This window comes from Chanodichthys erythropterus, chromosome 6, assembly GCF_024489055.1.
Source record: "Chanodichthys erythropterus isolate Z2021 chromosome 6, ASM2448905v1, whole genome shotgun sequence".
In the NCBI taxonomy this organism is placed as follows: Eukaryota; Metazoa; Chordata; class Actinopteri; order Cypriniformes; family Xenocyprididae; genus Chanodichthys; species Chanodichthys erythropterus.
This window is the reverse complement of record NC_090226.1, coordinates 6,266,228-6,280,413: the sequence shown is the minus strand read 5'-3', so window position 1 is coordinate 6,280,413 and position 14,186 is coordinate 6,266,228. Positions and strand designations below refer to the sequence as shown.

Genomic DNA, 14,186 nt, shown 5'->3' with positions numbered 1-14,186 from the left:
AAAAAAAGCTGCTGAACACTACAATACAACTCCCGTGAATTTGGAAATAGAGAGTGATTTGTTACCCGCTGGTCTGAAGCTGCTCTTTGCGTCCGTGCAGGCAGATCTCCAGTGAATGTCCAATAAGGTCAGGCTGCTCCACACACACAGAGCTGTTTTCCGCATGGTAGAACCCAAAGTCACTGTAGGAAAAGAACAACAAGGATTGGAATCACAGACTGAATAGTACATCATGAATAGTATAAATGACTCACATTGTACTTGAGTGTATTTGATAAGTATGAATATGTTTGTACCACTGAAAGTCAGTTAGGGAGCAGGCACATGTTGTGGGCTCCATGGTCACCATGTAATTCCGGCCGTTCCAACAGACTGAGTCCTTTCGCAACCGTAAAAACCTTTCCTTGTATCCCAGTATGCATCCGTCATTGGGGTCGCTATTATTGCTTGAGTGAGCGAGCCACTCTATGTAGTCATTATCCTGGCCTGCAGAATGAGGGCAATGTTTACACATTTTAAGATGCTAATAGATGTGTGCATACCATACTGGTAAACGATGGGATTCTGTTTATTTGTATAGTAGTTTATATAATGCTTTTTTGAAATATAGGCCACTCACAGTCTCTAGAAAGCAACTGCCTGAAGTCGACCGTGACAGATACCCAGAACTGATTCGGGATGGTTTCTCTGTAGCCCCACAGGCTGACATTCATGGAGCGGGCACCAGGTTCTGATGCCAGGCCAGTGAAGTATATTGGCTCATCAGTGAAATTATATACATGCCAACACTGACCTTCATCAGTGGAAAATCTAGTGAATAATAATGTAAAAAAAAAAAAAAAGTATACATATATATATTTACATTTTACTTTTACATATTTTTTTATTTTTATCACTAAATCAATTACATTTTAGAGTATTTTCCAGACAAAACCACTTACGTAAACAGGGCATCACCAGTGTTTCATTTGTTATAACTTTGGATCATTTATCTCACATGCTGAGGTCACTATAAACATACAGTAATGTTAAACAGAAAGCTCACTTGATCTGTGATATGGGGTGTGAGGGGTTGTGCTCCACCGCTAACAGCAGTCCTCCTGAATCCAGAATGGCATAGTGATGGGGGCCTTTTAATGCCTGAAACCATGTGTAACCTCCGTCATCTGACACGTACACGTCTGGAGAAAGCACAGAAACTGCACCTCCCACACTCCCTGGTGAAAGAGCAGATTGAAAAGAGACGTGAGTCACAGAAATGCAGCGTGAAACAGGAAAATAATCCTAAAATATATGTATAAATAATTATTACTTATTTAATTTAGTTCTGCAGTTGCAGAAATTAAAAATGATGGCATTTGGGGGATTAGCTATACTAAAATCACAGTTGTTTTTTTTTATATAAGCCATTGGCTAAAGTATAAAACAAAATAAATAAAATAAAGATGGTTATAAAAAAAGGTTTACACTGAATGTGAGTCAGTGATAGTTCTGCCTTCTAGAAAGACATGTGATGCAGAATGTGGGCAGTAATCACCATGTGCCAGGATAAGTCCCACTGCATTTGGCTCTGAGAGGGGCTGCATGGGCACGTTCAGTTTCATAGAGATGCTGTAGGACGCGTGAATATGTAGACTACACTGCAGAAGACAGAGATGCATATGAGATTAACATGAAATTACACACACTGCAGTTTGGCATGATTTGAATATGAAGTTAAAAACATTAACATGCCCACAACAGAAGAGGCAACTTTAAGGAATTATTACGGTTTCACAATGCCAAGTATTTTAGCTCAGAGAAAGCTCTTAGAAATGTACTATTTTAAGCTCTTAGAAAGATCTTAACAACAATAATAATGACTCTGATGCAACAAATTCTGGACTTGTGTTATATTGCCAATCTATCCTTTTATGGCCAAAGAGACCAAGGGCCAGATTTACTAAACAGGGCAAACTAGCGTGAGAGCGTAATTCTTTTTGTAATCTACTGACAAATTAAAGAACACAGACGCAGCCAGATCATTTCCATAATGACCAACGCAATCTACCAAGAGCAATGCAAATTAGTGTCTGGTTTAAGACATGCTTTTTTTGGGCGGTAAATAATGCCGCAAATACCAGTACAGTGACTAGCGCAAACCTTAGTACACTGCGTTCCAAATTATTATGCACTTGACATATCAGTAAGATTTCAGTAGAATAAACATTTAGATTTTAGTTTTTCTAAGAAAATGTTTGTTTGTTTATTTATTCATGTCTTTTTAGATAACTGGTATCAATCTCAGACAAAATAATTTGCCAGATCTATGGAAACCCTACTTAGAGGTTGTTCCACATTATTAAGCAAGTCACAGTTCTCATGCAATATGGGGAGGAAGAAAGATCTTTCTGAAGATGAAAAGCATGAAATGGTGCAATGTTGTGCAAAAGGCATGAAAACAACTAATATTGTGTGAAACTGAATGGAGATTATCGAATTAACATAAGATTTGTGAGTGATTTAGAGCACAGCAGAACTCAGTCAGATAAGGGCTTGTTAATGAAAGTTCCTGTCAAAAAAAATTAATTGTATTAAAAGGGCAGCTATAAAAAAAAGCCAGTGTTGAGCAGCAAACAGGTATTTGAAGCTGCTGGTGTCTCTGGAGTCTCAAGAAGCTCTCCATGCAGGCTGGCAGTTGTGCATAAGATGCATTTTAGACACCACTAACCAAACCTCACAAAGAGAAACATTAACAGTGGGTTTAGAAATACATGAAGACTCATTTTTTAAATAGTTTTATTCACTGACTAATGCCGTACTACATTAGATGGTCTAAACAGATTTCTGGATGGTTGGTGAATGGCCACCACGTTCCAACAATACTGCGATGTCAGCAAGGAGCTAGAGGGTGATGATTTGGGCTGGAATATTGGGAAGTAAGATGGAAGGGTCTCTGAGGGTATTAAAATGACTTTTGCAAGATATGTAAAGTTCATAACTGGCCATTTTCAGCTATGATATAAAAAGGAGGATAGTGCCTTCTGAAATACAATGCACTATGCACTATCCCATGCTGCAAAAAAACACCATAGCAATAAAACTGTTTGAAAATGTATTTCTACACCAACTGAAAATGTTTCTCTTTGTGAGGTTTGGTTAGTGGTGTCTAAAATGCATCTTTACGCACAACTGCCAGCCTGCATGGAGAGATTCTTGAGACTCCAGAGACACCAGCAGCTTTAAATACCTTTTTATAGCTGCCCTTTTAATACAATAATTTTTTTTGACAGGAACTTTCATTAATAAGCCTTTATCTGACTGAGTTCTGCTGTGCTCTAAATCACTCACAAATCTTATGATAATTTGATAATCTCCATTCAGTTTCACAAAATATTAGTTGTTTTCATGCCTTTTGCACAACATTGCACCATTTCATGCTCTTCATCTTCAGAAAGATCTTTCTTCCTCTCCATATTGCATGAGAACTGTGACTTGCTTAATAATGTGGAACAACCTCTAAGTAGGGTTTACACAGACCTAAGTAGACCTGGCAAATTATTTTGTCTGAGATTGATTCCAGTTATCTAAAAAGACATGAATAAATAAACAAACATACATAAAATCTGAATGTGATATGTCACTTGCATAATAATTTGGAACGTGGTGTAAATCACCTTGATTCATTTAAATACTCTCCTCCCATACATTTTGTGTCTGAAAGAGAAACTCCTACAAATGCATAAGCAATAAAGTCAGTCGTAATAATAACCCTGTCCATGCCTTTTCAGAGCAAATTTTTCACAGTGTGTCTTTAGTAAATCCAGATAAAAGAGGGTTTGTGCTGCCGCAAGCTGTTAGTAAATCTGGCCCCAAATGTTTGCTAGTTTTGTGCTTTTGTCCTTAATGTTTACACAAAATAAACCCAATATGAAAGTCTGTATTTATCAGCACATGTCCAAGACTGGTGGATTTTCTTTTATAGCCATGAACATTTTACATGGCAAATCTCCCTGGAGGAACTGCCTAGCTCAAGTACATAATAATAATTGCTTGCTAGTTGTTTTTTAAAGGGAACAAACCAGAAACCTTCTGATTACTGGCTCTGCTACACCACTTCTCCATGATTTATGCAAGTTCAGATTGTGGCTGTGCTGTTTTTATGTGTGGCCCTCACTCTGTCTGGGTGTTCGGTTGTGGAGTCACACACTCCATTCCAGGGCTTCTGCAGTGGTCGCCACCCTCCACCTTGATTAAATGTGATCACTGTCTGCACAGAGCCATCTGAAGAGGGAAGATACACATTAGCAAATATGAGATTTGTATAAATGTGTTGTTATGAATGCAGTCACAGCCTTACCCACGGCGAGCACACTGGTCATATATACGCCCCTCAGAGAGGTGATGTTGGTGAAGTCAGTGTCTCCGCCCGTAGTGGTGTACAAATGGCGTTCCAGAGACTTGGAAAACACTGTACCTCGGTCATCAGACACATATATGGTACCAACACCCGAGTCTGATTGAGTAAAAACAATTGTTAGTACTCAGGTTCTGATGTCATGGTTATGTGATGGAATTTTTAATTAAACATAACTAAAATACATTTTTCTTGCTGGAATAATATTTACATGCTTTTATGTATATAAACTTAAATGTCTCAAACATTGGGCCAAAGTCAGTGCGTGTCTGAATCATATCTGAATATCACAAAAGAGGAAATGAAACTTAGGGACAGCTAAATATAGGGGCTTTCGCACTAGAGGAACCTTTTCATAGTTCTGATTTTCCCATGTTCGCACCGCAGGAACTAGGAACTCCTTTTGGGGGAACTAAAGGGGCTTTTGCACCAAGTAGTTCTATAGGAACTATAGCCACTAGGACAGTTCCCAGAGAACTAATTTCTCCCCCGGGCCATGTTCCTGGTTGCATTCGCACTGGGAATAGAAGCGACCGACAGCGGCGTCTTTAAGCACAGCATTTACAAACATTAATGATGGAGGATGCCGTGATCAGAGCTGTGTTTGTTGTGTGTTGTGGGCTTCAGAGTTCCCTATTCCTGGTCCGAATGCAACCAGGAACATGGCCCAGTAGTGGCTAGTTCTTATAACTGAGTTCCTAAAACTATTCGGTGCAAAAGCACCTTAAAATAGCCCCATGACATTTTGAGTAATCAACAAACTAATAATTCCATGATTTGGGGAGATCTAAATTTGTTTTTACGTAGTAACAGAAGGGTTGGAACCAATCAAATTGCAGAATGCTTTGCCATGCTCCTATCTTATATAAACTGTTGTATTCTTTTTGCTGTGGGATTCTCTGTGATTGATAGGAGGTCCTCTGGCCGTGATTAAAGCATATTCTAAGGCATTATCTGCTGCAAGTTTGGGAACACTAAACACCTAATTTCCAAGTGCTGGGGTTCAAGCAGGCTGAGACGTCACCTGACTCAAAGCCAGTTGTCGAATGTAGGTGCAGTGATAGAGTATAAATATTGAGTGTCGACTGGAGACTCCCAGGTAAACTTAAGTTAGGTGCGTAGGGGAAAATCTGCCACAGCTACAAATTACACATTCATATAATGGACCCTTTTCACATTTCCGGAGTTCTCAGAAGCAGAAGTCATCATAGTTGCGTAAACTTATATAGCGGTGAAATGGAGATGACAGCAAATGTAATTTTAGTATTTGTATTTGCTCTAATAGCCAAAGAAAAAAAATCTGTGATAGCGTTTGCACGACTTTCCAAAAGAGGGAAAAAATATAGAGATTGATTACAGCAGTCAGAAGAGAGATGGACGTGAAATTTGCGGTTGTATTGGAAACACCTTTTTGTCATTTTCTGATAAGGTAAGTATAGCATTATAAATGTGTATTAAAAAAAAAAAAAAAAAAACTTTACTAGATTTGCAATGTTGATAACCGTGGAAACGTGTCATCACAGTCCATGAAAAGGGTCCATGTTGGCTAGAATATATGAAATTATGTGCGTAGCACAGAAAATTCATGTATGAACAGTCATCTTTTTTAAGGTTTTACTGCAAAACATATTTAAAATCCAAATCAGTGTTATATTACATCAAAAAAATAGAAATTTTGCCTTGGCCACTACCTAAAATTAAATAAGATTAAGTTGAAGCACTAAAACTACCAAAACTAAAACTAAAATAAAATCTAATTAAAAATATTAACGGTGCCCTAGAATTAAAAATTGAATTTATCTTGGCATAGTTAAATAACAAGAGTTCAGTACATGGAAATGACATACAGTGAGTCTCAAACACCATTGTTTACTCCTTCTTATATAAATCTTATTTGTTTAAAAGACAGACGAACAGGCGAATCTCAACATAACACTGACTGTTACGTAACAGTCGGGATCATCAATATGTACGCCCCCAATATTGGCATATACCAGCTCATGTTCAAGGCATTACACAAGGGCAGAATGTCTGGATGTGCACAGGTGAATCATCAGACTAGGTAAGCAAGCAAGAACAATAGCGAAAAATGGCAGATGGAGCAATAATAACTGACATGATCCATGATATCATGATATTTTAAGGGATATTTGTAAATTGTCGTTCTAAATGTTTTGTTAGCATGTTGCTAATGTACTGTTAAATGTGGTTAAAGTTACCATCGTTTCTTACTGTATTCACGGAGACAAGAGCCGTTGCTATTTTCATTATTAAACACTTGCAGTCTGTATAATTCATAAACACATCTTCATTCTTTATAAATCCAACAGTGTGTAATGTTAGCTTTAGCCACGGAGCACTATCAAACTCATTCAGAATCAAATCTAAACATCCAAATAAATGCCATACTTGCGCGATTAGATATGCTGCATGCTTTGTAAAGATCCATTTTGAAGGTTATATTAGCTGTGTGAACTTTGTTTATGCTGTTTAAGGCAAGCGCGAGCTCCGGGGGCGGAGACAGCACGAGAATTTAAAGGGGCCGCGCAGCCTGAATCGGCGCATATTTAATCATGCCCCAAAATTCAGATCATGTTGCAGCAACGACCCGGTCCTGCAGATTTGCCTTGTACAACATCAGGAAGATTAGACCCTTCCTATCGGAACATTCCACACAAATTCTTGTCCAAGCTCTTGTTCTATCCAGACTGGACTACTGTAATGCTCTCTTGGCTGGCCTTCCAGCATGCACTATCAAGCCTCTGCAACTGATCCAGAATGCTGCAGCAAGACTGGTCTTCAACGAACCGAAGAGAGCGCACGTCACTCCTCTCTTCGTCAGTCTGCACTGGCTGCCAGTAGCTGCTCGCATCCAATTCAAGGCTTTGATGTTTGCCTACAGAACGACCGCTGGCTCTGCACCGCTATACCTTAACTCACTACTTCAGACTTACGCTCCCTCCAGAAACTTGCGTTCTGCAAGTGAACGGCGCCTTGTGGTGCCATCACATAGGGGCACAAAATCACTCTCACGGACCTTCTCCGGGACTGTTCCTGGCTGGTGGAATGACCTACCACGCTCTATCCGAGCAGCTGAGTCTCTAGCCATTTTCAAAAAAATGCTAAAGACGTATCTTTTTCGTCAGCACTTGACCCAGTAGTAGTAGCACTTACCTTGACTAATATTCTTCTCCTATCTGTGTATTTATTTATAAAAAAAATAAAATAAAAAAAAAATAAAAAAAATTCGCTATGAGCACTTTACTGACATAACTGTGACTTCACTCAGCACTTACATACTGTTGTTCTCATGTTGATTTAATTGATTCTACTACTCTCATTTGTAAGTCGCTTTGGATAAAAGCGTCTGCTAAATGACTAAATGTAAATGTAAATGTAAAATAGGCAGTTAAAAAAATTAATAAAAAAAAAAAATCTATAGGGTATTTTGAGCTGAAACTTCACCTTAGACTTATATTACATATTTTAAAAAGACGTTCTACGGCACCTTAAATACTATAATATATATAATATATTATAATATAATATAATATAAATACTATAATAGTATAAACAATACTAAAATAACACTGAACCAAACCTCAAGTCTAAGCAATATGATCTATATCTGGATATTGCATAGCAACACTTTTTTTAATATACTGGACATTGATTTTGCTGAACAATAAACATGGGCTTCACCTCCAGGTTCATCTACGTGCATGAAGACCATATCGTTGTTTGCTGCTAGAATGGAGTAGAACTGTTCATGGCCAACGGTGGGAAGCTGAGCCATGTCCCATGTCTCCCCCTGATCTACTGAGACGTGAATCATGCGTGTGGAACCCTGCAAAAGAAAATAAGTGTTTTTGACATCTGTATGCGATTTCAACCTTACACAACACACTACAGCTCTGGTCAAAAATCTGAGATGCCTTGCTACACACAGCCTACTTGGCCAGCTTTAATACATTTCAAAATATCTTAAAATAGAAAAAATTTAATTGTAATAATATTTCACAATATTACTGTTTTACTGTATTTTTGATCAAATAAATGCTGCCTTGGTGAGCATAAGAGACTTCCTTTAGAAACACGAGACCCAAACTTTTGAACGGTAGTGTATATGCAGTGATTTTAAAAAAAGGCTCTAAAATGATGTCTAAAGAAATGATCTATAATGTCTAAAAATGATATCTAAGTGGGTAGTACACAAGGTTTTGTAATAGAACGATACATTAAGATTTTAAGAGAGCTCACCGAGTCGGTCATGATTGAGGCGAAAACAAAGCGTCCACCCAAGCCAAAGGAATAAATCCTGCTTCCAATAGTTTTAAATGTTCTGCCATAGTCTAATGATTTTTTCAATTCCAACTTTCCCCGGTCACCTGAGAGAAAGAGAGAGAAAGAAAGTGAAATTCAAAAATATGCCTGAATGACAAACAATAAGAAGGAAGCATCTATCCATTTGCAGCATTATTTAAATGATGAGGCTATAACAAAACCACTCACTGCAGGATCCATTGGGATTTGTAGTTAAGAAAATGGTGTCATCAATTCCCCTGAAATGACATCCAAACAGATATACAATCAGAAATTTTCATCCATCCATGCTGAGTTCACCACTGCAAACAAAAGCTAAGGACATTCCTTACTTCAGATCTAACCAAAGGCCTCAGTTTCTTCAGTGTAAGAAATCAAATGAGACCAATGTTCGGATTGTAAACCTCACAGGAATAGTTTATGCAAAATTAAAGTTGCTTTATAATGCATTTTGTGGTGCTTTTATGTTCTTTTTTGGGTAATGAAAACAAAACCTCAAACTTTTTGACTGAAAAAGTAAATAATTCTGGGCCATTTCAAAACCATACGTTCCAAGAAAAAAGCTCTAATTTGATACAAAGATAAACAGAAAGAATGAAATATATTCTGGTGTGAGAATCCTAACCTCAAACCCAATGCACACATTGCAAAAAATTGAATCGCAATAGATTTTGCTCCATTTGACAATCAAGAGAAATGAACTGTTATTAAAACAATTAAATCTAAATTAGATCTAGGCAGTGATGAGATTCATACCCACATCAAATTGTTACATCAGAACCTTTCAGCACTTGGACACACAATGACCGATCACAATGAAGAACAAAAATGACTTTTTGGATGAATTACTCTTGCAAATTGCACACAAAAATACCAAGATCTTTGTCAAAGCTGCATGCTATAACATGAATGTTTAGCTCTGTACCATTTCTTTAAAGATTTATTTTTGCTGATTTTTGCATTTATTATTATGATAGGATAGTACAGAGTGGACAGGAAGCGAGGTGGGAGAGAGACTGGGGGACAGGATTGGGAAAGGTCTGTGAGCCGGGACTCAAACTCGGGTCGGCCGAAGCACAACGGCGTTATATGTTGGCGCGCTGCCCACGAGGCTATCGGCACCGACAGCGCTGTGCTATTTCTGGCAGTCAGGATCGATGTACAGCTTTTTATTAAATGGGAAGCAAAGTTGTATTTACAAGTTCCCAGGCTGCAGGGTTCATGACATTTAATCTTGGTGATATATTAATGAGTTTAGTTTGAGACAATTGGTCGCAGCTAAACAAGCTAAAAACGAGTTTAGCACATCTTCTTTGCACCCAGAGTTATATCAAATTTCATATTTACCTGCCACTAAATATCACATAAAAGCAAACTTTGTTCCTTCAGATGGTAGGCCAGAATGAGCTGCAATATGGCCCAGACATTACCAGTAAAAAATTTTGGCTTGTTGTTACTGATTAATTTATGTACTGTGTGTTTACAGTCATACCATTTCACAAGACAAACAGTCTCATGGATCTTCCTCCAACTGGCGCCGAAGTCCTCGGACAGCCATAAGTCATACTGAAACAAGAGGAAAACAGCATTAGTACATGCTCTTTTTGCACAAAACAGAAAGCAAATGTCTAATTAGAGGTCTTACATTGATGCTGTAGACCATGAGTATGTTGCCGTCTCTGGGATTGTATGTGATCTGCATTAATGGATGGAATGGAAGCTCAGAGGTCACAAAGCTTTTGCCGAAATCAACTGAACGGAATATTTTGGTGACTCTCCCCTCGGTTAGATCACCTGTGAGGATCACCTGTGGGACAGATCAGGGTCCTGTTCAGTAATTCATTAAAAAATTACATCAGTGATCACTGAACTTATTGTTCAGTTATTGTAAGAAGTTTTTTTTGATCGTACATGTCAATCAGAGATAATCATTTTAATGCATTTGTAAGTAAGCTCAGTAAATACACTTATGCTTCTCTTAATGTTTTTGAAAGAAGTCTAGTCTCTTATGCAAAAACACAGTAAAGTTTGTTTTCAATTTGAATATATTTTAAAATGCAATTTACTCCTGTGAATTTTCAGCATCATTATTCCAGTCTTCAGTGTCACATGATCCTTCAGAAATCATTCTAATATGCTGATTTGGTCCTAAAGAAATATTTCGTATTATTATCAATGTTGAAAACAGATGTGCTGCTTAATATTTATGTGGAATATAAAGATAAATATATAAAGTTCAAAAGAACAGCATTTATTTGAAAAAGAAACATATGTCTTACATGAAATATATGAAATTAATGTCTTTACTGCCATTTTTGCTGAATAAAACTATTCATTTTTTAATAAAAATCTTTTGAATGGTAGTGTATGTTTGTTACTAAAGCTCATCCTTTTGAGGTGACAACTTTCCACTTGTATGAACTTGTTTGCTTGTGTGTGTACACGTCAAAATTTCACAGCACACCACAGAGTCCATATACATTACAACCTGGAATATTTCTTTCAGAACAGTTCAACATTACAGCAGAGAAGTAAATATTCACCTTGCCAGAGTTTTCAGGACCGATTGCGATGCCAAACTCTGTCTGTATGAAGGTGTTGTTAATGAGGTCGGTGATGTCCTGGAATGTCTTTCCATAGTCTTCACTGACCCAATAGAGATAAGGGGGAGTTATGGATCATGTGATACAGCTAAACAAAAAAACCAACCAAATGTGTACCAACATTTATATTGAGCAAACACAGCACTGGACGAAGAAGGACTCATTACACTCTATTAATCGTGTTTTTAGGGCAAGACACTTGTGAGACAAAAAGACAAATATTTAGATTTTGGGCTTTTGGTTTTCATAATGTGTTGTCGTAGAATCGTGGATAAAAAACATCCAAAATACACATTAAAGTGTTTATATTATTGCTCTTTATCTATTTGTGTCTGTAGATTTCAATTACAGTACAACTCTTTACAATATGTTTTCTAAAATATTTTTTTTTTCTCATGCACTGAGCCAGAAATCTTCATCTCAGCAGCACTTACATGCATCAGACATTACAGTTTTATTTCTATCTACTGTATATTCTGAAGGTTTTTACAGAGGGGTTTGTTAATAAATCATTTGCCTGACTTTATACAACATTTTATTCCTAAAACATGGTGAAAAGTATTATTTTTTTCTCTGTTGACAGAATTCTCTGATTTATGGAGTGATAAAAAGAGATATGAAAACTCTCTGTAAAAACTTTTGAATCTAATATGTCCAAAAAATAATAATTTTGAACCTGGCTTTGTACAATGCTCAGATTTATGTTCTGAATAATTATGCAAATTAGTGCATATTGAATTAGACAATGCCTAATTTACATATTTATTTTAAACATCACATTTCAGACAACTTGTAATGCAAAAAATTGTAATCAGTCAACTCGGAAAGTATGGTACGTCTATTAGTTTTTGTTTTTTTTACCCTATAAACCTGGACTGTCTTGCCTTAAAAACTCCTCAATTCTTCTAGCAAGAGCTTGCTAGAAGACATCCTTACCTTCTGTACAGTCTGGACTGACCAAACCGCATGATAAAAAGAGGAACCTGGAATGTGGTCAGCACCAGCAGTATCTGCACAGAAGGAGGACACAGTGAATATTATAGCATGTGCATGTGAATGATTCAGAGTCGCTCAGAAACTCGCAGTGCAGTGAAGCATTCATAGAGATTTAAACTCTGGCTCGGCCGAGATACTGCGGGACACATGCCTGGACTTGAGCACAGCCACAATCTCACCCTTCACACTTGATTTATCCAGCCATCACTCAAGATCAGGCACTTGCTGCTTGCAGAGAAGATTCTGATTGGTCGGTGCCTTGTTCTCATTTAACTCCTGTCTCTAATCCTTAAGTCAACATGAAATGGTATTTGCAATCCATTTTGCTTTCATAATGTGACACATTTCCCGAGAATAAATCAATAATTAACATTCACCAATAGTCCACACAGTCTAGGTGATATCAGCTAAAAAATTAAAGTAGTTTCAGAGGCAGAGTAATTTATAATATTTGAATGAAAGATAAAAAAGAATAAAAAAATAAAAAGAAACATTTCTGATGAGCCGTTTATAAGAAATAACCCACCAAAAGCACAGGTGACTTTTAGTTCATGACTATTAGCTTTCAAGGTATCTATATATGCCAATATTTTAAATAAATATATACATACATATACACATATATACATACATACAATAGTTTTTTCTGGTTCTCGAATCTGTTTGGCTGTGCGACATTCTAATGATAACAGCGTTCCTACCTTTTCATCATTTGTATCACTTTGCTTGTGTGTCTGTCATGGCGGCCGAAAAAAATCCACCGTATTTTTTTTTTTTTTTCTGTGTTTTTCTGTCAATATGGGATGCTGTGTGTACATTAATGAGGAAAAAAATGAACTTAAATGATTTTAGCAAATGGCTGCAATATATTTAAGGGGGTCTGAATACTTTCCGTACCCACTGTGTGTGTTATATATATATATATATATATATATATATATATTTGATGTTTTATGTTTCACTTAACTACATAGAAAGTAAATAAGTAGCGTAGTCTATCGGTCTTTCTGGGAAAATTGGACCAAAACTATTAATGACTCATCCAGCATTACACAGATTTTTTCCCAGTTATATGCTTTCTACAATGAAAAAGTAAACTAAAAGTTATTTAAAACACAGTACGAACACTTCATGATGTTCTGCCTCAAAATCCTGTCTTTAAAAAAAGTAAATAGGGTCAATTTCAATTCATGTTTCTTCTTACAAAAGAAAGATTTGTGGGAACTCCTTTATGTGCCTGAAAAAAAGCTGGACTATTAGAACAATATTCGTTAAAGGTGCAATAAGCAATTAACAGAATGGCGCTAACTCTGACACCTCAAACGTGGAAAAAGTGTCTCAAAAGACACCACTCTTTGAAAATGTTTGCACAGAGTTAATAGAAATGTACTGGAGTGTTGTTGTTGTTGGGTGAAGGCTGTGCTGGAGGAGTAATTACAGCTTGTACATGTTTTACAGCTGCACTTTGGTTCAGTTCTATAAGAGACGGAGTCAGCCTCCAGTGTTGTTGGCCCTAAATGACGGTTTGTGGTCTTGTCAAGCCAGGCTCTGAAGAGTCTTTCAGCCACTGAAGCAGTAATTCACTCGTTCTCGTTTCACATTGATGTGTGATTGTAGGAGCCACATTCCAGTGAGTCAGATCATGGAGCTGACCACAGAACAGCTTAGTGGATAAAAAACTTGGGGTAAACGGACAATTACAAATTTTTTTGATCAGCTACGTGTTAGTAAACATAGTGGCAGTAACATAGTGGATTAGAAGGATTGGGATAAATCAAAGGTTGTTGGTTCAAATCCCAAAGTAGCTGAAAATTTCAATCAGGGCCAAAATATTTCTATGCGATTTTTACATTTCTATGAAGATGTTT

The 14,186-nt window shown here is 37.1% G+C and overlaps 1 protein-coding gene across 1 annotated transcript in view; it reads right to left on the bottom strand.

Annotated features, from left to right (window-relative positions):
• sort1a (sortilin 1a) overlaps positions 1-14,186 on the bottom strand; it is a 28,491-nt gene that overhangs the window by 2,762 nt on the left and 11,543 nt on the right. The window contains exons 3-16 of the mRNA XM_067387891.1: positions 12,259-12,332; positions 11,263-11,365; positions 10,365-10,526; positions 10,212-10,285; positions 8,909-8,958; positions 8,657-8,784; positions 8,099-8,243; positions 4,340-4,495; positions 4,157-4,263; positions 1,538-1,640; positions 1,046-1,217; positions 620-810; positions 297-486; positions 66-182 (exon numbers count right to left, since the gene is read on the bottom strand). Of these exons, the coding sequence (XP_067243992.1) occupies positions 66-182; positions 297-486; positions 620-810; positions 1,046-1,217; positions 1,538-1,640; positions 4,157-4,263; positions 4,340-4,495; positions 8,099-8,243; positions 8,657-8,784; positions 8,909-8,958; positions 10,212-10,285; positions 10,365-10,526; positions 11,263-11,365; positions 12,259-12,332 (1,772 nt within the window). The remainder of the gene's footprint in view (positions 1-65; positions 183-296; positions 487-619; positions 811-1,045; positions 1,218-1,537; positions 1,641-4,156; positions 4,264-4,339; positions 4,496-8,098; positions 8,244-8,656; positions 8,785-8,908; positions 8,959-10,211; positions 10,286-10,364; positions 10,527-11,262; positions 11,366-12,258; positions 12,333-14,186) is intronic.